Source organism: Cydia pomonella, chromosome 1 (genome assembly GCF_033807575.1).
Source record: "Cydia pomonella isolate Wapato2018A chromosome 1, ilCydPomo1, whole genome shotgun sequence".
Lineage (NCBI taxonomy): Eukaryota > Metazoa > Arthropoda > Insecta > Lepidoptera > Tortricidae > Cydia > Cydia pomonella.
Genome location: NC_084703.1, coordinates 12,130,689 through 12,156,346, shown reverse-complemented (window position 1 = coordinate 12,156,346; position 25,658 = coordinate 12,130,689). Strand labels below are relative to the sequence as shown.

Here is a 25,658-nt window from a genome sequence, read left to right as displayed (position 1 = left end):
CATACATAGTGTGAAATAATTTATTTTAAATACAGTCGAATACCCCATTGCGGGTATCTTACCAGTCAAACATAGGGCAAATCTGAAATATGTCAGACAAAAAAAAACGTTATCTCCTTTTCTACATAATTAGGCGTAGGAAATCCAAAATCAACAATAATCGTTCTTTCATCGGTCTCCCTCATTGAAGTCGGCTTTTTTTCTTAAAAAACAGAAAAGTATGGTGGGTGGGGTGAGTAAATGGATCGCAACGCAAAAGGTGGTAACGAATACACTAACGGATGTTAGCGTCTTTAAATAACATTTCGTTCAATTTATATATGCGTATAGTCGTACAACCGCTGTGTGGCGCTGTCGTTGTGTATGGTCCCATACCTTTATTTCAAAAAGTTAAGGTATTATAAGACCTACTTCATGGTGCGCTGAGATTGTTTCAGAGTCAAACTATCAGTAGGTAAGTGGAAAGTAAAAGTGTAGTACAACCAAAGTGTAGTAGGTACCTACATCTAAAATATTGTTGGGCTGTTGGGTCGGTTTGTTCAGGTGTACTTCTACGCGCTACTTTCTAGTCAAGATTTAGACCATCATAGGCCACATCTTCGAAATGTGGCGTGAAATTCGTTTTTTATAAGAAAGTAAAGAACAAAAAGAAAACAAATGCTTATACAACAAAGTATAATTTATTTTTCATACCTACCTAAACATCTCATTCATAATGTTAAAGAATAAACATATTGAAATATTCAAAACTCTAAATATATTTCGTGACATTACTCGTTTCATGCTATATAAAATATTTCAATAGGCGCATGCTGTGATAAAATTAATTAATAATGTCTATTATTAAAAATTAAAACTAACAATTCTAAACCGCTAAATTTATCACAAGAATCTATTTTGTGCTCTCATAAGTAATTATGTACTATTAATGTTCTACACTTATTTCAGTATTGATGTATACCTATATTATAATTTTAATATTAGTAATCACTTTGTAAAAAAATGTATATCGTTATCCGTGACAGTGGATTCAGGACTCATATTATTGCAAAGGGCATACGCTTGTGCAAAATTGCATTAGCTATATGTTATATTTAGATATTATTTATATTTATGTATAGATGAGATAAGCAGTAATAAATGTTGATAAGTGAGATAACTGAATTAAAAGGTGTACAATGGGTGGCACGTGGCACTTAATACAAAACGGTTGACGTACATAAAAGCTAGTCACAGAGTACAGTCGACAAACTGGCGTTGCCATTCGAGACGTGTCTTGTTAGCTTTCATTAAACTAACTCGCATCTATAATGCCTCCATGTAAATGATTATGTTAGAAATAATGATATGTGATTATTTGTATATAATTAAACTATTAAACATCAAAGTAACAATTAATGTGAAATATCACATAATATTCGTAAAAATATTTTTTTTTTTAATAAAATGTATAATATCTTTCATTAAAATATGGTCCATAAAACGCTCTACCACTATCGCTCTACCGCCATGTCCAGAAGTCAGTGCTTATGACATTAAACAGATATCTCCCTATGTTAATGGCCACAAGTGTTTATTAACTACATTCAGCGAATTATCATTATTATAAATTCTATAATAGCATGATTAAAAAAATGTATCAAAACCGGCAGAGTTATTCAATATTAGCAACAATTGCAGAAGGTAAAAGAACATTAACCGATCCTAATATGTTTAAATTCTGCTTACGTGCAAAAAAGGTATTAAATACTGTCTTAAATTACTACATGTGGCCGTTGGGACTACCTATCATGTCGGTGTGCTCACATAAGTAGAATGAGATTACTCGAAGTAACAATATAGGTACCGAGGTTGCCCGTACGCATCCCCACGGTTACATCGCGAAGGTTTTATCGCTGAGGCTGTTTAGGCACATGGAGTGTTCGAGTGAGGTGGCGGCGGGCGGGCGCTCGTCCGCGCCCCGCTGTTATTCGTTGAGGATGCAGGTGCGCATGAGGGCGTCCACGACGGCGTAGGGGTCGCAGTTGGAGGCCGGCCGCCGGTCCTCGAGGTAGCCCTTCTTGTCCTCCGCGACCGCGCGCGGTATCCGGATGCTGCTGCCGCGGCTGGCTACGCCTGAACATAAAAACATGTACTGCATACTACGTTACCTTCACGTTATATAAAAATCCATAAAAACAGTTAAGTATAAGTTACTCTATGGTTTATGAAAGGGGCTAGTGCTGCACTCTGGCGGCAGAAAATTGCAGTAATACTTCCTATTAGAGAGGATTACGTACTGTACGGTGCTTTAAAGGTTAGTTGGAAGAGATCCCTAGAGATAATATTTTTATTATTGGTTTGTTTTTTTCTGTTTCATGTAAACCTGTTTATAAGCAAGAAAGTGACATACATACATACATAAATCTTATCAGTTAAGTATTAAGTGTGGAAAAGATGATGGGACAATGCATCGACAACATACCTGCGCTAAAGTCATTAATACTGGCGGTTTCGTGGAGTCCGGTCAACCTTCTCTCGTTATCCTTCCCTCCGCGGGGGTCGTACACCTTGATATGCTTCATATGTACTTTAGACAGCTTGTCTATCGCCTTCTCGATTTCGCTGCAAGCATATCACAAGTTATAAGAAAGTCCTTTCGAAATTGTTTTGATACAAACAAAATATAATCCTAATTAATTTGTTGAATAAATTTTATGTTTCTACTTATTTGAATTTTTTTACTGGCAATGAAGTTTGGCAACGTAGGAATTTAGAAAAGGAGGGAGGCAAAGAACGAAGACAGGAAGAAAATGGGAATACGAAAGTAGCGTACCTATTTAGATGATATTAAGACTTACATAATATACAATAGTATAAAGGTCCTATAAAACAATACAAAATAAAAGACTTACATAATGCCGTTTTCTTCTCTCATCTTCTTAGTAGAGAAGTTGGTATGTGCTCCTGAGCCATTCCAGTCTTGCACAGGCTTGGGGTCGAAGGTGACGATGACGCCGTACTCCTCGGCCAGCCGGTGCAGGATGTAGCGCGCTACCCACAAGTCGTCGGCGGCGCTCACGCCTACAGACGGGCCCACTTGGAACTCCCACTGCGAAGGCATCACCTCAGCGTTGGTACCAGAGATAGGTACGCCAGCATAGAGGCAGCATCTATACAAACAAAACGCAAAAGGCATTGGTTAGAGAATACCTTAGCTTAGATTTGCACTAGTTGTGATTATGGCTACTGATAGTAAATAAGTATGTACCGGTAATGTGAATCGACGAGATCTCTGGCGAATACTTTATTGGCACCAACTCCGCAGTAGTAGGGCCCCTGTGGTGGGGGGCAGCCGCCAGGGGGCCATCCGAAGGGCCTGAGATCTGCGTCTAGGAGGATGTATTCCTGCTCGATGCCAAACCAGGGCTCCTCGTCCTTGCATTTGTCCGACGCTTCCTGGCATCGAACGCGGTGGTTGGTCTCCGTGGGCTCCATGTTGTACTTGAAGGTGTCGCACATAACTAGCACGTGGTTGCCGCGGCGGAACGGGTCCTTGTATAAAGCGCGCGGCACCAAGAACGTGTCCGAGTTGTGTCCGTCCGACTGCCCAGTGGAGCTGCCATCGAAGTTCCAAATAGGCAAATCTGTAACGTAAATAGCAACCTTCAAAAACGTCTTGATTTCGCTGGTATGATCGAAAATCAGATATGAAGTTTATCATTCGATTTTATCTAAATTGAGTACGGTAGCTATTTAGCTCAAAAAAGCAAACATTCAAATGTACTCGTATTAGTAATAGGCTTTGTGCCATTTAACATCACTATCTAAAATATGTGACGGATGATAAATATTCAGTATCCTGATTGATTCTACAAGTTTTATACCTACCTTATTAATAATATACTAAGTAATTTATTCTATTGTATATATTTATATATAGGTACTCGTACCTACTTGTATGAAATATATCTTTAACTGTATCCTATGTTCTACCATACCTATGTAACTAACCAACGGTCTACGAGTGTGAGTGTGAATATTTAATGAAGTGAGTGAAACCTTTCAAGTTCTCATCAAAGCTATCCCTATTCTCCCGTTCACGCAGTTTGCAACGGACTTGAAACACGTTTTCCAGATCTTTTGGCAGGGAGAACGGCAAATATTTCATTGTGTTTATCCAGGATGAAGGACAAAAGTTTTCCATCTCCCATTTCTTGTTTAATTCTTGTAAAGTTCTAGTCAGCAAATCAACTGTGTAAAAGACATGGATACATATAAATATGTCGCAATTTGCAATAATACGCAGTTCCTATTATCTATTGCTGGCGTAAAATTAACGACGCAAATTATGTAACTTATTAACAACACCATCCGTCGCAGACGAATTGGTATAGAAAGACAATTAATGCTGTCTTCTCTTATGGGCATATCTGTAACAAGACCGATATCACATAATTCCAAGTTTATAACGTATACCCAAATAGTTTCTGCCCGCATTTTCGTCTGGGTAGAATGATGATTTCCGTGATACCAATATCCTTGACTCGTTCCTCGGGACTCAAAACATTCCCATAACAAAATTTTACGCTCGAAGAAGTAACAGATAAGATAATTACTTTCGCAGTTATATTATTATACCTATATATAGGGAGACATCGCTTTCGTAGATAGTTCATAATACGGAGAAAAGGAAGTGACGTTTTATTTATATGTATGTACAAAAATATTACCTTTGATCCAGATTATATCCCCCTCCTCCCATTAATTATTTGCACCCGTATTAGGCCTAGAGGAAAATTTTGAATACTTCTTAAATTAAGACAAGTCATGTCCAATGATTAAGTTTGAAGCATTAAATATAGGAAGAGGATTGTGTAGCAAATAAGTAGACAACAAGTTTTATTAATAGTGCGTAGTGCATTCCCTTGCACGATACAATTAATGTCGTACACAGTACACAGCAGTAAAAGTAACCGCGTCATTTATGTATCTACGTTAATTAGTACGAGTACCAGCCCACTCAGTTACCCAGGGGCGTTCGTTTAGGCATAAAACTTGCGTCGTGGTCAGTTGTCATAGTTAATATAACGTCAATTACATAATATGTTGTTGTTTACAAACTATACAACCTAAGCTGTTGAAGGTCAAACATTTTATACCGGGAGTTCTAATTACAATTGTTAATGAGGATGTAATACAGCTAGTTAAACACAACGTAGGATGTGTCGTAGGCCATTAAAATTAAAACGTGGTTAGAAATACGATTCACGTTTATTTAAACAAACATAAGAGCGAGTTCGGTTATTCCACAATACAAAATGTATTATGCAATTGGTGCGTTGCTCAAATGAACTTGTTAAAATGTTGTCAAACCTGTAGTCGACTAATGGAAAGCAGGACACGTGATGTTTGTGTACTAACCTTTTGCTACTTTTGGTAAGAAGTTCAAGGTGCGGTCTTTACACCGCAAGTGCTCGCCCGTGCCGTCGATCCAGATGTAGGTGGCCAGGATCTTGTCGGCCGGCAGTGGCAGGTCCTTGTACCGGTTCAGCAGAGTCTTGGAGAGCACTGCGTTCGGCGAGTTTGTCAACACCGGCCCCGACAGTATTTTGGGGTTATCTGTCCCGATAAAATAAATTATTACATTCATCCTTGGCACTTTTTGCGCTTAGTGCGACATTAATTACTCGTACCAGGTCGGCGATCAGTAATCAGATAAGACATAGTATTAGTAGGCATTTGCTGAATTTCAAGACAAAACGATACCAAGAGTGGCGTTTGCTTAGCGTGTTATGGTTATGAAATCTTAGCAAACGTAAACAATGATTTAAAATAAGACATCTAAAGTTCTCATAAATAAAAATACATAATATTAATAACAAAAACAATTTAGACATTGACATTTGTACATTCGCGGAAGGACAGAGTATGTATTTAATCCAAATAGTTTAGTATGCTTAAAAAACATTATGGATAGGTACTAGTTATATTTTCATTCTAACATGATTCTAACTCGGTGACCTGGAAACGGTTACGTGTCTTTGCTTCGTCAACTTGGCAGGAAAACGATTCCATTTTTTTTATTGTATGGTTCGCATGTTAGGTAGTTACCCAAACGACGAACGAATATGTGTTCAGGTAATGATTTAAATATAAATATTTTTGCGTAACTAGGTAGTATAATTTCAATAAAGTAATCTAAATTACCTTCTACTTTGCCGTCACCCATTTTGCTGTTCTTTAGCTGTTCTGATTACAACCTGTAACAAACAATAAGAAACATTAGACAGCTAGAATATGAAGTTAGCCTAGACAATAGGTAGTACTTATATATAGCAAAAAAGAACCGACTTAACAGTTTAGACAATGCCATCAATTTATAGCCTTCAGTAGTAACACTTCACCAAATCATGCTTTCCGAGAGAAAATGCACGAGTTATAAATAATATAGAATGAAGAATAAATATCCAAATCATCACATACTTATATGTAGGTATATACGTGTATACATAATAATACCTATTTGACAAGTTCCCCCGATCAGATTTCGACCCCATGAAAATAACTGTGAAGTATATGCATGTAACAAAGAAAAAACAAATCTATTCAGCCGTTTGCGAAATCGGGGAACATAGATAATTATTTTTCATCACACCAGCTTGTATGCCCTCTTGGTTATGGAAGGTAGAGATAAGCATTTTATCCTCAATATTTTGAGTTGTTTCCTAATGTAGGTAGAATCGACTATTAAATGACGATTTTGAGTGATAAATAATGAATAACGTTCAATATGATATTTTATATTTCGATATTTTACATTTTATATTTCCCACGTGTTGGCGTGGTGAAAAATTACGTGTTTCACTCGGTGGCAAAATTTGTTTTACCCTCATGCCTTGAAAGCCACGCAACGCGCATTCCACTTTTCGAATGCTCTTGGTTCAATTTTGGAATTTTTCGCATGCTCGGGTTCTCGCTCGCACTCGCAGGTGCAAATAACTCGCACGAGCGGTTAAACAACAACTTTGCCTCCTTGTACAACAAATAAACTATTTTACAAGCTTTTATTTAGTTTCACCTGTCCTGTTGTCTGTCTGTCGGTCTGTAATCAAATCTTGCAAGTTAAATTTGACCCACTCCCCGGTTTCCAATGAAGCTGAAAATTTGCATACATATGTAAGTCGGGTGACAATGCAATATAATGGTACCATCGAGGTTATCTGATGATGAAAACAGGAGGTAGCCATAGGAACTCTGTGACAACGCAACCTAATTATGTTTGGGGTTTTTAGAATTGTCTCGATGAGTATTAGTTGCCTGTGGAAAGAAAGGTGCAGTCAGCGATAAAAGCTTGTACCAAAAATTTTTTTTTCCAAAAACTTATTTATTACAAATACGGATTAAGAATTAAATAGCCTAAGATCCAGCGTGCGTACCTACATAAAACAACAATAATTACCATATACCTATATTTATAATAATATCTGACACTAGTGTCAAATGTTACAAGCCTTTTTGACTTACACAATATTTTTAAAGATCCCAAAAGTACATCTTTAGAGTCTGTGCCGAAAGAGAAGAAAAACGACTCTTCTCTTTCCGTTATCACAGCAGCCACACACTACATCTACCTTGACATTTGAAAACAAAACTACTGGTATTGGTATGTGTACAAATACAAAAGTCACAATTTCACAAATGAATCAGCGAATAGCTTTAGAAATATTATGTACAATTGGACATCCAATATAAGGTAGGGTGTGCTAACCTAATTTAAGTTAAAAACGTTGAAGTAATAAAAATAACGGTTAGTTTACGATACGTAATATGGTTCTTTAACAACCAACTCTCCTTGGAAATCTTGATGTAGGTAATAGCCGTAATAGGTTTTGTACACATGTATATATTCTCTATGAATGTTTGTATGTAATGAATATTTTAATTAGTGGGTGTGGTGAATTATGTATTGTAATTGATGATGATGATGAAGATTAAGTGTTATTTTCCTTAAAACAGTGATCAGTGCCAGGTATCTATGTGTGTTCGTTCTTTTAAGCCAATTCACTTCACAGCGTACCTACTTAAGAATACAAAGCAATTGTGAATTAGTTTTACCACACAACACGGACTTTACCACATAGTAAACAGTCGATAGAACCATCTTGAAGGACCAACGGATTATCGACTCTATCTCTATAAACTATGTAATAGTAATATATAAAAAGCCTTTACTCCAAATGACCTTTCTTAGGTATTCTCGGGTAAACGCCAGGAGTGGCCCTGTACCAATTATTTGACTTGTAGTATATTATGTTACATAGAGATAGAGTCGATTATCCCGTTGCACCTTATATACGATAGATCCGTTGGACCTTATACAAGATGGTTACCTTATAATAATAACATTACATTTAGCGTAAATTGTCTTATTACAAGGGGCATCTACGTGTTGGCTTCGGCCCCACGCACGCCTTCCAAATGCCCCAAAGATCCAGAGAATTTATAAGAGACATACAAATAATAATAACATAAAATATAAATAATAATATTTCATAATAGAAGCTGACCTAATAAATAATAAATAAATAAATAAATACTACTCGACTCTTGGTATATTCGACTCGTGCAGAGTAGCTAAAAATTACCTATTATGAATAAGTATTTCAAATGAAACAAACCCTTGACACAATGTGGAAGCGAAATCGATTGGCAATTTGCCCTAAGTGTATGGCCGTAAGAGCTCGAGGAACAGTTCGGTACAAATACGAGCCAACACGCGACAATAGCATTTTTATCACACCTCACAACTTCTGTCGATACAGCATAGCTATATATATATTATATATATATCAAATTAATTTAGTATTACAGTAGTAATTTAGTATTACATTATTTGAGATACAGCCTACAGTAGAGTGCAGTGTACTCAAATAGGAACGTTATCTGTCCGAATTATGTTTAGGTAACTTCAAAAAAAGTAGTATTAGGAAATAGCAGACCGGGGTTCCCTATCTAGCAGCTAGCATTAGCATATCTATGGAAATTAGGTACTCAAGAGAAATAAGATAATAAAAAAAAGTAACCTGCAAACTTACATATATTTGTCATTTTCTTATGTTTATAGAATTTAATTTAATTGATATTCAAATTACGAACACTAATGAGGGAAATAGACAAGTACTTAGTTACTTGTCGATATGAATTTAATTATAAATATGTTAGGTAAATAAAAAAAAACTAGTGATACGGAAACATCAAAGCCGGCACTGAGTATGTGTCTTTGATTAGCAAGATAGCAAATCGAGTTGTGTGTGTATTTGTTATCTTGAAAAAGTGGTGCCAACCAGTCTATACTAGATGCCGGTTGCTATATTAGGTAACAGATATTACTATCAGAGTGCTAAAGCGTATGCAAACTGTTACCTCTCAGCGTGGTATATACAGAACAACAGAATCATAAACATATTCTAAACGTGGTCGTTTGTCACTATAACTATAAAGTCGACCTAAGAATAAAGTGCGGCCCGGGATTTTTCCGCGCATTACCTTCGCCAATACCCGATACTACACCTGTGTTACCTAGTAGTTATTGCTATGCAAAATAAATCAGGTCTCACGTGCCAGTTTATAACTTGGCTGTGGTATAAATAATGATCGTTTTGCAAAGCAATACTTACTAGTTTCTCAGTTGCCTGCATTCAGATAAACATAACTATGTATCTGAGTAAATGGTAGCGCGCTTTAGTTGTATACATGGACGCGACGTGACTGTAATTTGAACATAAACGACGGCTACGAGTACAATAAATTAACATGGCGTAGAACGCCTGATGCATAACAAAGGATTCGGATCCGTGCCAGAGTAATTAGTGACTAGCTGAGTAGCATGGTCGGCATTGTTTTATGTTATATTACGTATATTAGCGCGAGTAGGTATTAAGGTATTTAGTAACTTAAACGACCTTAACCCATTCAGCGCTAATCACGACACGTTGTCGTTTTGCCTCTCCGAAGCATTTCCGCTAATCGCTAATCCATGATATCAGCTACGACCGTAATTCAGCGGTGAATGTGTTAAACATGTATACCACAAAATTTTAAGCAAGTGAAATAAGATAAACGAGGGATAAATAATATGGAGGTGACGTGAATATTTGACCCGTAGTTTAGGAACATTCTTATTGAAACATACATACATAATTCAGTATTACATATTTCAAAGTTTTAATACAAACAGATTATTAACGACATCTTTAGTTATTGCATTTACACCATAAGTGAGCCTGTACATTATCAAGTGAGCGCTGACACTGACACGCCGCATTCGTGACTGTTGTGAGCACGTGCTCATTTGAGTCACTGCAGTGACAAACAATGATCATCGCTACTGTTTATAAACAAAATCGACCCTTTTCGAGTCGTCATTTATATCAAGTGTGACGGGCTTTGTATTTCAGTTAAATTTATATTTTTATTAAATGTGGACTTAATTTGCCCGTCATAAGTACTATAAGTACAATGTTATTTTGGTGGTTCTCATTCCTCTTACACATATAATATATGTATTAGCGAATCGGAAACGTCGTGCAAAGTTTTCAAACATGAAACCGGTCATCATACCTACTATATGTATATAATATAAGTAAATATATGTACCTAACGTCTAGATTAAATTTGGTGATTCATCGACTAACAACTGTTTAGGTACCTTCAAGGAAATGTTATATTTATAAGTACTAGGTAGCTATATTATTGTCAAATTCAGCCGATATTCTTTAATTGATTTTCTTTGTTCTTGTTTACCGACCTACTTACAGTTCGATTACTTCCAGTTTGGGTACAGGGTGGCGAAAAGTTTACGAAATATTTACTCAATCGGAAATGAAAAAGAACACAAAATATGTGTGAAAGCTATCGCGGATTTTGTAAAATAATCTTGACAGGAGTGAATTTCAAAAAATGAGAATAATAAATGTTTATCATTCGACGCGAGACTCGCGTGAGACATAAGGACTTGTGATTAAGTCTTAAGTTAATTGATTCTAGTAATACAATAAATAACTAATTAATTAATCACCTTCACTAATCACTTGTACCCACAGCTCATTAGGTACAAACCGCGCCAACTCTTTTGAATCTACATACCTAATATACTAAAAAAACTATAAACACTTTGATGCATTTTCTAAAGATTAGTTATGTAGTAGAAACTGAACAATAGTAACTCAGTTACAAAAAGGTATGATGACATTAATAACAATCATGTAAAGTTGTGTGAAGACTGTATTCAAATTTCAAATAGCTAGCCACTATTTGAATACACCACTATATATCTATTTATTTTTAGTTTATAAGAAATCGTCTATTATCTATTAAAGCGATCTGGTTCTAAAATTTCCATATCTGCTTTAATTAGAACGTGTAGGCAGGCGGAAGGTTAGATGTAATGACGTTTATTTTGGTCTTAGTACAGCGCATGAAATAACCCTGAATGTGAACTTGCAACAAATAACGGATAAGAGTGTCAAGGAACTTTTTTTATCAGTGCATTGCACTAAAGTTGTCTACCTATACAAAGTAATACATATTGACACATAATATAAGTATGTAGTAGAGTAAAGGAGGCGTCCGACGCTTCAGTTTTCTAAAGACTGTACTAATTTCTATTTCTAATGGTCGATCACCTATTTATTAGCACAATTCAAGTAAAAATAAAATTCGTTCAGGAAATTTACTTGGATTGTATGAATATTAAACAGAATCCTTTTTAGGATAAGGTGGCCAATTATTGGAAGGGTGTCAGTTTACCCTACGTAACGAGAATAGTTAGGTGTAAAATATTGAAATTTTAGATAAGTCAATAATAAGTCAATCTGCGAGCAATATTGGAGCAAGAGGGGCGGACTAAGATTAGTATAGGTACATTGTAAATATGTTATTTTAAATCTGTGTGCACCTTAAGGGCCATTGAAACCGAAAGTATCCCAGTCAATAAGTTTACCTCTAGTGTAAATTTATTCGACAGCGAAACGTGACGTACGCGTTAATTTAATAAATTTACACTAGGGGTACAGAACTGTCGTAGCGGTAACAGATTGGATTAAATCTGGTTTCCATTAAAATGAATCTTGTTTAGTTGGTTCAAAATGTATGTATGATTTATGTAGGTACGTAGGTACATACCAATCAGAATATAATTAGGCCTACCTATTATAATATTAATGATATTATACGTAGATACTCTGAATTTGAATGTCTAATTATTTGATCATGGTACCAAATATAGAAATCATAAAAGAAACGATTTTAGTACTGGAACGTGATTAACTTGAAGCGTTTAATTAAACGTGTCAGTCCAAAATGTCGTGTTTGACGTACCTATAAGAATATTTTCCTTGTTTACATTTTGCGTATTGAAGCCGGCAGCTATTTTATTGATAACTAAAAAATATTGCATATTGACCCAAACATAACCACATTTAATTTACTTTTACATAGGCACCTAATCAAATGTATGTGTCGTTAATCTGTGGCAAGTTGCCGGGTCCCTATTGCTCGGGCTTTTGACGGGCTTGAGTAATCATGGACTTATCAGTTATCAGCCAGTAGCGGCGTGGCGTGATCTTTGTCAAGTTATTGTTGGCCTGCGAGCTGCGTCTTTCACGCGTTTACCAGATTTATCCGGATTGCGATACTATTATGTCTACAACCTTGTCTCCGACGTCACCGTTGAGTGCCACCGACAAACAGAGGGGATAGCTAATAGTTATTTGTACAACAAGAGAGCAAAGATTGATATTTCTTCGAGTGCTTGTTTTGAGTCCCGTGCAAGCGAAAGAGTCTATAATAGATTCACGAGCGTAGCGAGTGAATCTAATTTAGAATCTTGAGCGTAGTAAGGGACTCAAAAGCGCACGAGATGTAAATAACTTTGATCTCGTGTAGTACACAAAATTTTTCACGTCAGTCAGCCATCAAAAAATACAACTTGAAAAAATGTAATTCAGACGGACGGATCACTATTTCACTCATGTTTTCTGAAGGTATAATAACAATTAACTTTAATTACCGCAATAAAACAAAACGAAAGAAATTTCAATAAAATAATACGAAAATAATAAATTAACGAACATCAATTGACAGTTCAAACGACAGCTTTTTTTTGTAAAAAAAAACTTTGTAAGATCCGGTCCGAATTGCGGATACTACTATTTGTCAACTATAGTAGAGATCGTTAAAAGTAGTTAAGTAGAATTATTTACTGCGTAACAATTGCGTAAATTTGTATAAGTTCATTGTTTTGATTGTATAATAAAATACGTAAAATATGGTGTTTTTATTCAATTTTAAACTTTTATTTCATTAATTAATTATTACGAATGAAGACTCGTAGGGTGTTTTGGAACGATGCGGTGTGACTTATTTCGGGGGTCTATTATAAACCGTCAATATACCGTTGAATTACGTATGCACTTTTTTGTCTCTTTCTTTTTGCTAATGACGTGAAAGGGATAAAGACAATAGAATCCAAATATTTCGAACTTGTATTAGGCCCCGCACGTTGAAATGACATTCGAATCTAAAGGTCACTTGAATGTTATTTTGTCTCACTCGGTGAGCAAAATGCGATTTTGCTCACTGTTTTTAAGCAGCAAATTACCCTTGTTCCAGCTGCTGACGTGAAATAAATATTGCACCACCACGTATGACAACCGTTAAGCCCCACATAGACGGTTATTCGATACATTGCTAACTATATCTATAGTGCAATGTACTCATAACAAAAATAGCATGCAAGTTATTCTGCGTCTAAATCAGAGCCCCTAGTGTAAATCTATTCCAATTCTAAACGTTGCGTACACGTTTGCGTCAAGTCTTATTTAGTATGGGATTTAGACACAGCGCGCCAAGTGGAACGTTTTGGAAACTATTCAAAATCCCATACAAAATGAGACTAAACGCAAACGCGTACGTCATGTTTCGCTATCGAATAAATTTACACTAGGGGTACAGCTTTAAGTGTCATTCGAAGACTCATTAATAGTTTACTGTATTCTCGGGTAATAGATTCCCAGTTCAAACTGATTCTCAATGTCACGGTTGTGACGAGTAGTATGCACGTTAGGGCACAATAATTGCCTTTCTTAGGTACATATGCGAATTGCTGGCATCTGTAGATACTTAGATACCGCAATTAGCTATAGCAATTACATACTTCATACTTAGATACCTTAGCGATATACCAACTGCCTCCTCGTAGGGGCCAAATATTAACATCCTAAATCCTAAGTGATTCTTATCTGGTTATTTTCACAATAAACATAAAATGTGTGTGTGTGTGTGTGTAAAGGTTATACTACCTAGTTAATTTAAATTGTAAATAGCTAGTTTTAGTCCAGTATTCAAGTAAACGTAATTTGGTTTCCATGTTGATTACTATTGTTGAGTTGTTATTGTCTGCGATTGATTACTATGTCAATTTAACGTCGCCATTTTCCCTAAATGAATCCTCAATGTATTTATGATTACAATGTTTTCATTATTTTTTATTTACTTTCTCAATAACACCTGAATACAGTCATTACGTTCTATTGATAAGCCCCGTTTATTGGCCGCGGCAGGTCCATTAGTGATAAGAAGTAGGTACCTTCCTTCGGTGGGTAATGGGAGCGATTAGTTAGCGATGGTGTCGCAAGCGGCGGCCGCGGAATAAGGTCAACTAACCAACTAAGCTATTACATTGCGTTACATTACATATTCAGTTACTTTATTAATCTACTTTATGAATTAAACGAATATGGCAAAATGAAATTTAAAGAAAATACTTTGACGCAAAAATCTATCCACACGATGGACTAAGGTACCTTCCTATTAAGTATACATGCAACTTCTCTTTATTGCGATGTTTTTAGTTGATAAAGTAAAGTAAAGTAAAAGTCCTTTATTCGCATAAAATATGGTACAATGGTGGTGGTAAGTAAAAATTCCAGTACAAAAACATATTTTGCTACACAATAGCATGCAAAGTAATCTTAAAACTAGACTAAGATTAAGCACTAAAACTACCTAAACTTAAAGTATACGTACTCGTAAGCTCGTAACATATATTATGTGTTCCTGTCGAAGAGGTCACTCGTCGAATAAAACATTTGTTCCTTGAGCCATTGATAAAGCTGTCTTTTAAATAAATGTAAAGGGAGAAATTTAAAATTTTCTGGAATTGAGTTAAAAATTTTGATGCACATGTGGTAACTATTTTTCATAAAAAGATCAATGATCAATATAAAATTCCATGAGTAATATTTGTTGTCAGTTGCAATAAATGTATAAACCACTCGACAAGAAATAACATTTTAAACAAATATTTACGATATCTATACACGGCTGTCAGGTCCTTAGGAATTTATTTTTAAAATTGGTTTATCAAAAGAGGCTACGTGCCAATAAGAAACAAATAAACTATCGGAAGTTTCTTAAATGAACTCCTAATGTTTAATTATTTCCTTATTGAATGCTTGCTTGAAGTAATTAGGTACCTATGTACATGCTTTATTAAGAAAGTATAACATTAAATTGACACAAAGCCAAACAAAGCCTAAGTATTGGAATTTTAACTAGTGAATTAACTACTAATTCAAAGTATGCCCGAGCCGAATTGTGGTCTTTTCTAACAATCGTGTAATTATTCAATAAATTATTCGTCATTAGCGAAAATTTCAAATTAGCCGTATTACTTATTTAATGATAAAATAATAGTCGATAATGCTAATTCAGCAGTATTGGCATGGTGATATTTTGCCGAAGTATGTAGAGTCAGACCAAGATAAGTTGGCAGCGATTTTGACAGCCTAGACCGTGTAAGTGTTATTTTAAACGTCTACCTTCTATTAAATTATGACGTTTACTTAATACTTGCACAGGCTGGGCTATCAAAAATCGCTGCCAACTTAGCTTGGTCTAACTCTAGTTAATTGTCTTTATGACTTTTTGGTCTATCGAGTGTATTTGTTGTGGCTCCGTGTCCAAGATGATACTCGTAGAGATAATGCAAATAGGCCAGTTTACTGGAAATAGATTATAATGTCCGTCTGAGCATAATGAGTAGACTTTGTTTACAATTGATACAGGCTTATCAACAACACGACACCAACACACGCTGGGTACCTATTCGCCTCATAGCTATACAATAATAATGCGTAGATATTTTATTGTACGCGCATACCAAAATTTAAAATATACAACTATATTCCTATCAAGTACTATAAAATTAACACTTCTGATGTCACAGTTTATAAATTTTCCAGCACTAATATTTTACTTGGCCAAGAAACAAGATACTGTCAAACTAAAGATGTCGTCAAACACTGACGACTAAAGTAAGAAACTAAAGAATATCACAGATATGTAGTGTTACAAAACATTGAACTGTACTGCTATTAGGTATACAAATATAAAATTCTTAAGTTTGTGATAGGTGTTTTATTTTTGATTTAAAAAATCATACATTAATTTAATGGGCGCAGATTTGGGTTAGCGACGGAAATGTAGGAAATCTATTAATAGTCGTAAACGTTTGATTGGGAATGTTTTGGCCACGACCGAGCAGCGTGCCGCGCGTGTGGTGACCGACGCGCGGCTTCATATTCGTGTGTTCTGGTACAAAATAAACAATGAAAGAAGTGTACTGAACCTGAACTCCAGTCGTCCTTATCACGGCACGGGCGCGTGCGCAGCGCCGTCCCTGTTTAACAACCTCGTTAAATTTAGCTCACAGTTACTTTACTACAACTGTATTATAAAAGAACTATTTTTTTACTAAACTTCGAGTCGAAGGTTTTACGGGATAGAAGCCGGGAATATATTTATTAAAGCTCTTTTTCTTAATTTATTTTATTTGTGTCTAAAACACTTTCTGTTTGCAGGTTGCATATTATTATGAACTTTGTACCTAATACCTACCCTATAATATTGTCCTCTTACCGTACCTTCGGATTAATAACTTGAAAAACAGACAATACGCTTGCTTCAGCTTTTTTATCAATGATGTCATTGTTCCTTTATACCGTTTTCCATTTTCCTCATTTATATAAATGGGTTTGTTGCGCACTTGTTCTCAAGATCACAGCGTTCAAAGTTTTAAACACACAAGGGCACTTATTATCAAGGAGGATTTATATTTACATTTTATACTCGTAGTAGATATCTACGTGTTCACTAAATCACTACGCATGATTCTTAGAAATGAAAAACTTTTCTTCGTTACCTAAGGTACCAAAAGAAACAAGTTGGTGTTTATAGACTATATTTTTCCTAAGAGAGATTTGTCTTTTTCGGAAACTATGAAATGAAAACTATAATACCCATTTAATGTTTGCTCCTTGCACTGTTGTTTTTGCTTACTAGTAATTCTCATGTTCAATTCCAATACGGACTCTTAATTGCCATAATGTCGAGGATAGTGCAATACTGCGCAACTAATTAAGAAATAGGACCTTACTGCACTTTTTGGTACGCGGTATTGCACTATCCTCGACGAATATTTGACAATTACGTATGTACTTTTACAGCAGGCGTTATTGAAGAGCGTTATCATCGTAAACGGCGAGTAATAAACTCGCTAAAATTAGTGATTCCTCAGAGCGCGCACTTGGGAACTCTCGGAAATAATTTAGAAGGTTATGAATTCTGCTATATTTTTATTGAAAAGATTTTAACATTGTAATTTGACAGACAAGCAATAAATAGTGTCTTGGTTCTATGAGTACCGTGTCAAAACAATGTCGTACAAACGGACGTGGATCTTCACAAATCACAAACCATGTAAAATTTATTGATTTTATAGCTTTTAGGTAGGTATATGTACTTCATTCAAGTCATATTAACTAAGTGCGTCAAATATGGCTAACCTAATTTTGAGCTCAATTATGAAAATTACTGACAACTGCGGCAAATTAACATTCGCTTATTAATAATCACTGACATTGTAGGAGCACCATAGTAATGATATATATTTTTATAATTACAAGGAAAGGACGTACCTTTTAATTTAATGTTGTGTTTTATGGTAGGTAACCCTAAAATTAAAACAGCTTTTTTTTACTCGTCGAGTGTAATGGTTGAATTAGATAGTTAAGTTGATATTCGTGTATGGGCTCCCAACTTAACTATAATATTCATTTCGATACGCTGCAGTAAACTATAAAAAAAATGAGTAATCTGGTACCACCGCGCTCTCATAGAATAGATTAAACGGGTGTGGGCGCTGGGCGCGGGGCAAGAGTCGCGCGTTTACTCATATGTTTGAGTACATTTTTGTCTACTGAGATTTTGTAAAAAAAAATATATTTTAGATGATTCGTAGATAAAGTATTGTATACAATAGTGACATAATCAAGCTTTTCAATCTGACCATACCGTTCACGTCCGTACTTAGTAAGCTTCATTGCCTAAACACGGTACTCGACTGAAAAGCTCTCTATATCACGATTATATAGAATACTATTGATCTATAGTGAATTCACAATGTTCACAATCTACATCGACGTTACATAAGAAGTGCTTTTATCAAGTTGTAATAATTTGAGGTTTACGAATGGTCATCAGCCGCCCTAGCCAAGGTAACAATCGCTATCGTTTCGACAACGCAACGCTTTGTCTCTTTATCTCTCTTCCATATTACCGCGACAGTGACAGTTGCGTTTCGATTGCTACGAAGCGTAAGTAATTTGCACGCCGATGGTATTCAAGAGGTTTAAAAAATATTACTGCTTATGGTAAATACGGTAGGTAAGTACATAGACGCCCGTAAAAATATAATTGTAAACACTGGTTTTTAATGGGTACCACCTTATCACGTTTGGCCGTGTTGAACAGCTGATTGCGAGTATTATTAGCGTATAAAACGTTGCGTCAGCTATGGAAGATATGGAATTAATAGAAATAAATGTAAACAGCTTTGTTTGGTAAATAATTAACGGCCTTTTCCACAAACAATGCGACCTGGAAAGATTTGTGAGCTATCAGTTGCTTGGTTCTTCATTGGTAGATACGGGTCAAGGTATCTTCAATGAAACAGTTGCCTGGTACCTACTAAACAAGCAGAGTTGACGAATTATAATTTGCATTTTTCGGAAAGATATTGTTTTAATGCCCATTTGTAAAAAGGTTTTATGAGCTACTAAGTTGTCTAATAAACACAGACAAATTATGTGAAAGTAACGTAGCGTATATTAAGTACCCCATAGGTACTTAAAATTTAATAAGTGTAACATAACATATGCCATCCTTCTTACCCTACTATAATTAAGAGTACTATAGAGTACTACTGTGTAGTTATGAAAAATGTATGTATATTAGGGCGGGTCAGTGATGTTAGAGCAGGTTACGGTTGGTAGTACATTCAGCTGCTAATAGGTGTGACCTCTCTCAAATCTCAATAAAAGCTTGCATTTTTCAACCTATACAAATGGTATATTTAAGATATATTGTACAGATGGCAGGATTTTTTATAAGTTATTTAATTTAGTTGGTATTTACGTCATTGCTCCGAATGTGCTTTCCGAATGATTCAAAGAGTTAATTTTAAACAATAATTGTATATACAAATTTAAGTATAAAACTCAACAGATTAGAAAAGAAACATTTGTGTAAGTTACAAATTTTTACGGACGAAGTTGGGTTCGGATTATCTTTAAAAACCTCAATTTAAGAAGATGGTTAACTGTAGAAACCTACGAGTACCATAATAGGGGATTATAGTTTTTTCCTCTAATTTTGATACACCTAGTAGGTAACACTTGCGCAAGGGCAGGATCTAAAGACAGGTCAAACATAATAATATCGGCGTCTTCTTTCTTCGTCGCAGTCAAATTTTATGTGTGATCATGATTCAAATTTGTTTGATGTTTACCAGGCGATTTTCAGCGTGGAAACTGGACCCTATTCCTGTGACCTAGTTTCCTCGGGGGTGGAAAGTTAGAAGACAGTCGTCGTTTTTGTAAAAAACGAGTGCCAGCGCCAATTCCTAGGATTAAGTTTCGAATCGGCCCCTGGGCATCCTAAAATTATGTTATTATATACAGGAGGGAAAACTAGGATGATTGATTTATTACCAACTATATTTATATTAAAGAAATATATTTGATCTAATGCAAGTTCATAATATATCGCTGATTATTTTATGCGATACTTAGTGTTTTTATTATTAATTTATTCGTGAAAGTTAGAGTCGCAAAGATGTACCTAAATACAATTTTTGTACTTGATAGTTTGGAGTAAATATTGTTACATTTACTTGAGTAAAAGACATTTATTTTGTTTTTCTAATGTATAGTAAGTACTTGCTAATAGCGTCCATAGTACTCGTAGTTTACCTAGTAATGTGACATAGGTAATTAACTAATGCGACACGATTTCCTATCGATCGACTAGTTTTAACTAAGTAAAACATAATTGTGGCGCTATACATATGTATACAAAAGAGACTATTGTAAAATTCCTCATAACTAGGGAAGAAGATAGGAAATATGTGAGTAGGTTTATATAGTTTGAAAAAAAAAAGAAACTGTATCCATTTAGATGTTATTAATTACTCGTAGGTATTAATCGAACATGCTACGATGGAAATCGGCAATGAAACGAAGATTTACCGTTTAGTCATATTTACGCACAAGTTATGAATAAAACTCTTACCGAAACTGATTATTCCATTAAATAAGTTCTGTTCCTTATTTCGCAAAGCAGTGGTATCCTAAGGAATGATGTGTTATGTGGAATAAAATTAGAAATGCATGCTATTGGCGAGGCGTCGGGTCGGAATTGGGTGACGGGTGGTGGCATATAAGTATTCCGCGGTTTATTTTGTTGCAATTCGCGCTGCAGCAGTCCGAGGCGAGAGGCGAGTGCACCCGGCCTGCACGTGTTAAGGCCGTCGGGGAGTTTCCACACCCGACACGCTTGCCGCTACACCAATATACGCGAGCACCCGTCCCGTTCCAAAGGGGGTTCTTGATGTTTTACCGCCCTGCAAAGTATTTGTTTACATTACCTTAACTTTAGTTCTTCTTTGATGTTTCTCTCGCGTAATAAGCGATAGTATCGTGTATGCTTCGCTCCGAGCGTGCGCCGCGCGTTCTGTTCGATCGCTGAGCACTTACGGATTGACTGGTTGTCGTCCGAAGCGCTACTGAATATATGCGCGCGCATCTCCGCGCGCTTGCGCTGTGGTGGGAGTACCTCGTTACGTACGCACTCGGCACTTCATTCATTGCAGTTAATGCCTTCTGACTCGGGACCGGGAGGGTACGGGAAGCGTAACCCACCGGTCCCATAGTTACGGTTGACACGTTCAAATTACACACCGGTGCGAGGTCACCTCGTCCTGTTTGCACCCGGTTGGTTTATGTGCTCTAGAAACAATTGGCTCTACTTATATAGCACTTCACTAACAATTGAAAAAATAACGCTCAAAGTAGTCTAAGTGTACCTTCCAATGATTTTGTTGCGTATTATTATATCGTGCGTATCTACGGTGTAACCGCGGCCGCGAACCTCGCAATCACCTTGTTCCTCCCAGAGTCCCAGCACACCATATATGCCATAACAAGGGGACATCCCCTACGAATTTTATTATTTTTTGTTAATTCCTTTTAACTTACTACTCAAATTGTAACAAGAAAGACATACATTTTATTTTAATATACCTAAACATACAGTGTAACACCAAAACGTTTACATGAGAGTTTTACATAATTATGTTGCCTTTATCTAAGACATTAATATATTAAGAAACAAAAAAGAAATAAACAATGTCAGTAAAAGATAAACAAATGAATAAACATTATAAGTACATTAAATTAAAATAAAATTATTACAACACAATAAAAAAAAAACAGGTAAATTAAATTAGAACAAACAAATTACAATAAAATAATTAAACAATAACAATAAAATAAATTAACCACACACAATAATATGTAAACGTTGGTTAAATTTTATGCGAAATTCACCTACATTATCTGCGATAACATCAACGTCATGGTCATGACCCTCACATTAAAACATGTCAAAATATTAAGCTTATTACTACAAGACCAGGATGTAGCTATGAAATAAGTATTAGAGACAATTCCCTAAACAATTTGATTCACAATTCCACTTTCAGATAATATTTAATAGCAAAAACCGACCTTAGAAATAGAAATTACCTTAAAATTATTTACGACCATAGTGCATCTTATAACAGTTACAATTAGCCTCAAGACCTGTATGATAATTTATATTGTCTTTTAATTATTTATTTATTAGTTAAATTATTTATTATTTCATATTAACCCAAGTTTTGGAGACCTTTTACATAAGTAAGAATAGTTTAATGATCGTTTTTAGGGTTCCGTAGCCAAATGGCAAAAAACGGAACCCTTATAGATTCGTCATGTCCGTCTGTCTGTCCGATTATGTCACCGCCACTTTTTTCCGAAACTATAAGAGCTATACTGTTCAAACTTGGTAAGTAGATGTATTCTATGAACTGCATTAGGATTTTTACACAAAAATAGAAAAAAAACAATAAATTTTGGGGGTTCCCCATACTTAGAACTGAAACTCAAAAAATCTTTTTTCATCAAACCCATACGTGTGGGGTATTTATGGATAAGTAGGTCTTTAAAAATGATATTTAGGTTTCTAATATCATTTTTTTCGAAACTGAATAGTTTGCGCGAGAGACACTTCCAAAGTGGTAAAATGTGTCCCCCCCCCCCCCCCGAAACTTCTTGCCATGCAAACTTCCACCGAAAATTGGTTTGAACGAGATCTAGTAAGTAGTTTTTTTTTAATACGTCATAAATGGTACGGAACCCTTCATGGGCGAGTCCGACTCGCACTTGGCCGCTTTTTATTTAATTATATTTTATCTCTGACACTTAAAAGATTTTTAAAGAGTATTTGTTGATTGTATTTCCTTATCATAGTTTTCTGTGTAATTTCGAAATCTACAGACTGTATACGTCTCTTCTATTGATTTCATATTTGTAATTGTATTTTGTTATTTTTATTGTTTGTAAAAAAATTGACATGTAAAAGTGCCCCTGGGGCTTATTTGCTAAATAAATGTTTGATGTTGATGTTGATATCGTGGAGGAGTAGTTCTGGTCTTCATGAGCAGTTGTATTTCACCAAATAGTATTATTGGGTTTTAGATGAGAATAAATAATCGCTATGAGTATATGCTTATAAGATGGAACCCATCATCAGAACTTGACCACACTACAGCTTGCTTAAAAACCTAACATCTGAACAAATTTAATGAAAAAGACATATCGCCAAACGTGAAATACCGACGTGCCGTTGAGGTATTACGTCCTGGTCTTAATCAGCAGTTCCACTTCATCAAATGTCACTTTTTGACTGTATGCTTGATATGTTGATAAAAATATAAAAATCACTAGTATGTATACGTATTACGTACGTGTACACCTATAAGATTTGAGGAGTTCCCTCGATTGGATATAATTTTGAAGTCGGTTTATAAGTAATATACTATCTCGCTTTACCAAAACGGCTCCACGACATATACTTATTCCTCATCCGACATAATAGCTGACACAAATGCAACAACACCTTGTTCGTGAAAACCTGTTAAGCCGTTGGGGTTGTAGCCGTTGTAGGTCGGTGTGTCAAAAAAAATGGACACAAATATTTTTAACAAATTACAGTCACTTCTTCCTTAGTTGGGTAATTAATCTAATTGTGCCACATAATATCGTCATAGGTATATTAGCGTTGCTAAAAGTTACAATGCGTGTCCAAAGAGTTTAGTATCTCGATCTCTAGACCGATATTACCGATATTAGTGTTGAAAATATTTTTAAGCGCAAAAATTATAATAATTTACAATGTACAAATTATGTATCGAAAAGCGTAGGGGCGACTTTGAAATTTTAGTTTTTAAACGATAATATTTTTTTATGTGCGATTGTTGGTAGTAGATAAATATGAATACTTAATTAGTAACTAGTTAAATACAAGAACAGTAAATCATGAAATAGGCAATGTAAATTGTGACCTTTTTTTTCTATCAAAGTAAGTATTTCATGCATATATCATGTGTTCCTAAACATCATTTTACTGTAGTCTTTTATCTGTAGTTTTTATTGAATGATTATTAGTTATCGGTCAGAACTACGCGTATTAACGATACGGAAATATAAGCATTTTGAAGAGATAAAATTAAAATAAAACATTATTTTCGAAGGAAAATTATCATTAAAGATAAATCTAGATATCGCTATCGTGTCGTTAGGTATTACTTATTCAAACTTTATACCGACAATCAAAGTTGACAACTGCATCTGACCCTTGATGACCACCTAGCGAGAGATTTAAAAAAGCGGCCAAGTGCGAGTCGGACTCGCCCATGAAGGGTTCCGTATCATTTATGACGTATTAAAAAAAACTACTTACTAGATCTCGTTCAAACCCATTTTCATATATTTTTTTTTAGTTTTATCATTCTGTTATTTTAGATCATGGGGAACCCCCAAAATTTATTGGTTTTTTTTCTATTTTTGTGTGAAAATCTTAATGCGGTTCATAGAATACATCTACTTACCAAGTTTGAACAGTATAGCTCTTATAGTTTCGGAAAAAAGTGGCAGTGACATAAACGGACAGACAGACGGACATGACGAATCTATAAGGGTTCCTTTTTTTGCCATTTGGCTAGGGAACCCTAAAAAGTGAGATTCGATGAAGTGGAACTGCTGATGCTGATCAAAATTGAACTCTTCAACGACGCATAGTTCCCGCTTAGCGATTTGACGTCTTCATTATGTTTGTTAGGCAAATTAGGTTTTCAAGACAAATTTTTGTCATGCTCAAAATCTAATGGTACTTAGAATCTATGAGGAATCGAGGAAACTCCTCAAATGTTAAAGGCATACGTATAGTGATTTTTATATTTTCTTTAACAAATCAAGCATGACATTTGATGAAGTGGAACTGCTGATGATGATCAGAATGGAACTCTTCAACGACGCATAGTTTACGTTTGGCGATTTGTCCTCTTCGCTGTGTTTGTGAAGCAAATTAGATTTTCAAGACAATTTTTCAATTTAATTATTTTTTTCACATTTTCATTCATAAATCATTTTTTTTTCTCTATAAAAAAAAAGGAAAAACGATTTGGAATGAACAATTTGAGCTCTTTCAAATGATACCCCACTTGATACCGGTTACTTTCGGCTTTCGGAGATTCGCGGTTAAACTCGTTTTTATACTTGGAAGAGTAAGTAATACTTCTTCATTCTATCTTTCTTATATATTTTCAATTTGATCGGGTAAATTCCAGCAAAAACAAACGACGAACGGATTTGGCTTAAACAAGTATCTCAATAGAACAGTTCTTTACCCGTTAACCGAAAACCGAAATCCTTTTCGTTCCCGGGTGAATGAACGAAAACGGATTGAAAACTTTTCAAAACTTATAGGCACACCTCAGTCAGGCAGTCAGACCAAGACACCCAAGACAAGTCTGCGACGATTTTGATAGCACACGCAGTGCAAGTGTTATATATACCTCACACTTCCATTTCATAGAAGTTTGACGTTTCAAATAACACTTTAAATACTAACACTGCGTGTGCTATCAAAATCGCTGCAGACTTGTCTTGGTCTGA

The 25,658-nt window shown here is 35.4% G+C and overlaps 1 protein-coding gene across 1 annotated transcript; it reads right to left on the bottom strand.

Moving 5' to 3' along the window:
- Positions 1-661: 661 nt before the first annotated feature.
- On the bottom strand, positions 662-21,184 carry LOC133515341 (glutamine synthetase 2 cytoplasmic-like). Its single transcript, XM_061847861.1, has 7 exons — positions 21,029-21,184; positions 6,190-6,242; positions 5,404-5,601; positions 3,251-3,626; positions 2,895-3,152; positions 2,465-2,604; positions 662-2,115 (listed from the first exon to the last, which is right to left on the bottom strand). Exons 2-7 carry the CDS (start codon positions 6,209-6,211, stop codon positions 1,967-1,969), a joined length of 1,143 nt encoding a protein of 380 aa, XP_061703845.1. The 5' UTR covers positions 6,212-6,242; positions 21,029-21,184; the 3' UTR covers positions 662-1,966.
- Between the last annotated feature and the right edge of the window lie 4,474 nt (positions 21,185-25,658).

Excerpts from the sequence above, each read along its gene's own strand:
- LOC133515341 (XM_061847861.1), bottom strand. The coding sequence starts at position 6,211 with ATGGGTGACGGCAAAGTAGAAG. Across the intron at positions 3,627-5,403 it reads CTTACCAAAAGTAGCAAAAG|ATTTGCCTATTTGGAACTTC; the intron begins GTTAGTACACAA and ends TTTACGTTACAG. Across the intron at positions 2,116-2,464 it reads TATTAATGACTTTAGCGCAG|GCGTAGCCAGCCGCGGCAGC; the intron begins GTATGTTGTCGA and ends TTTTATGTTCAG.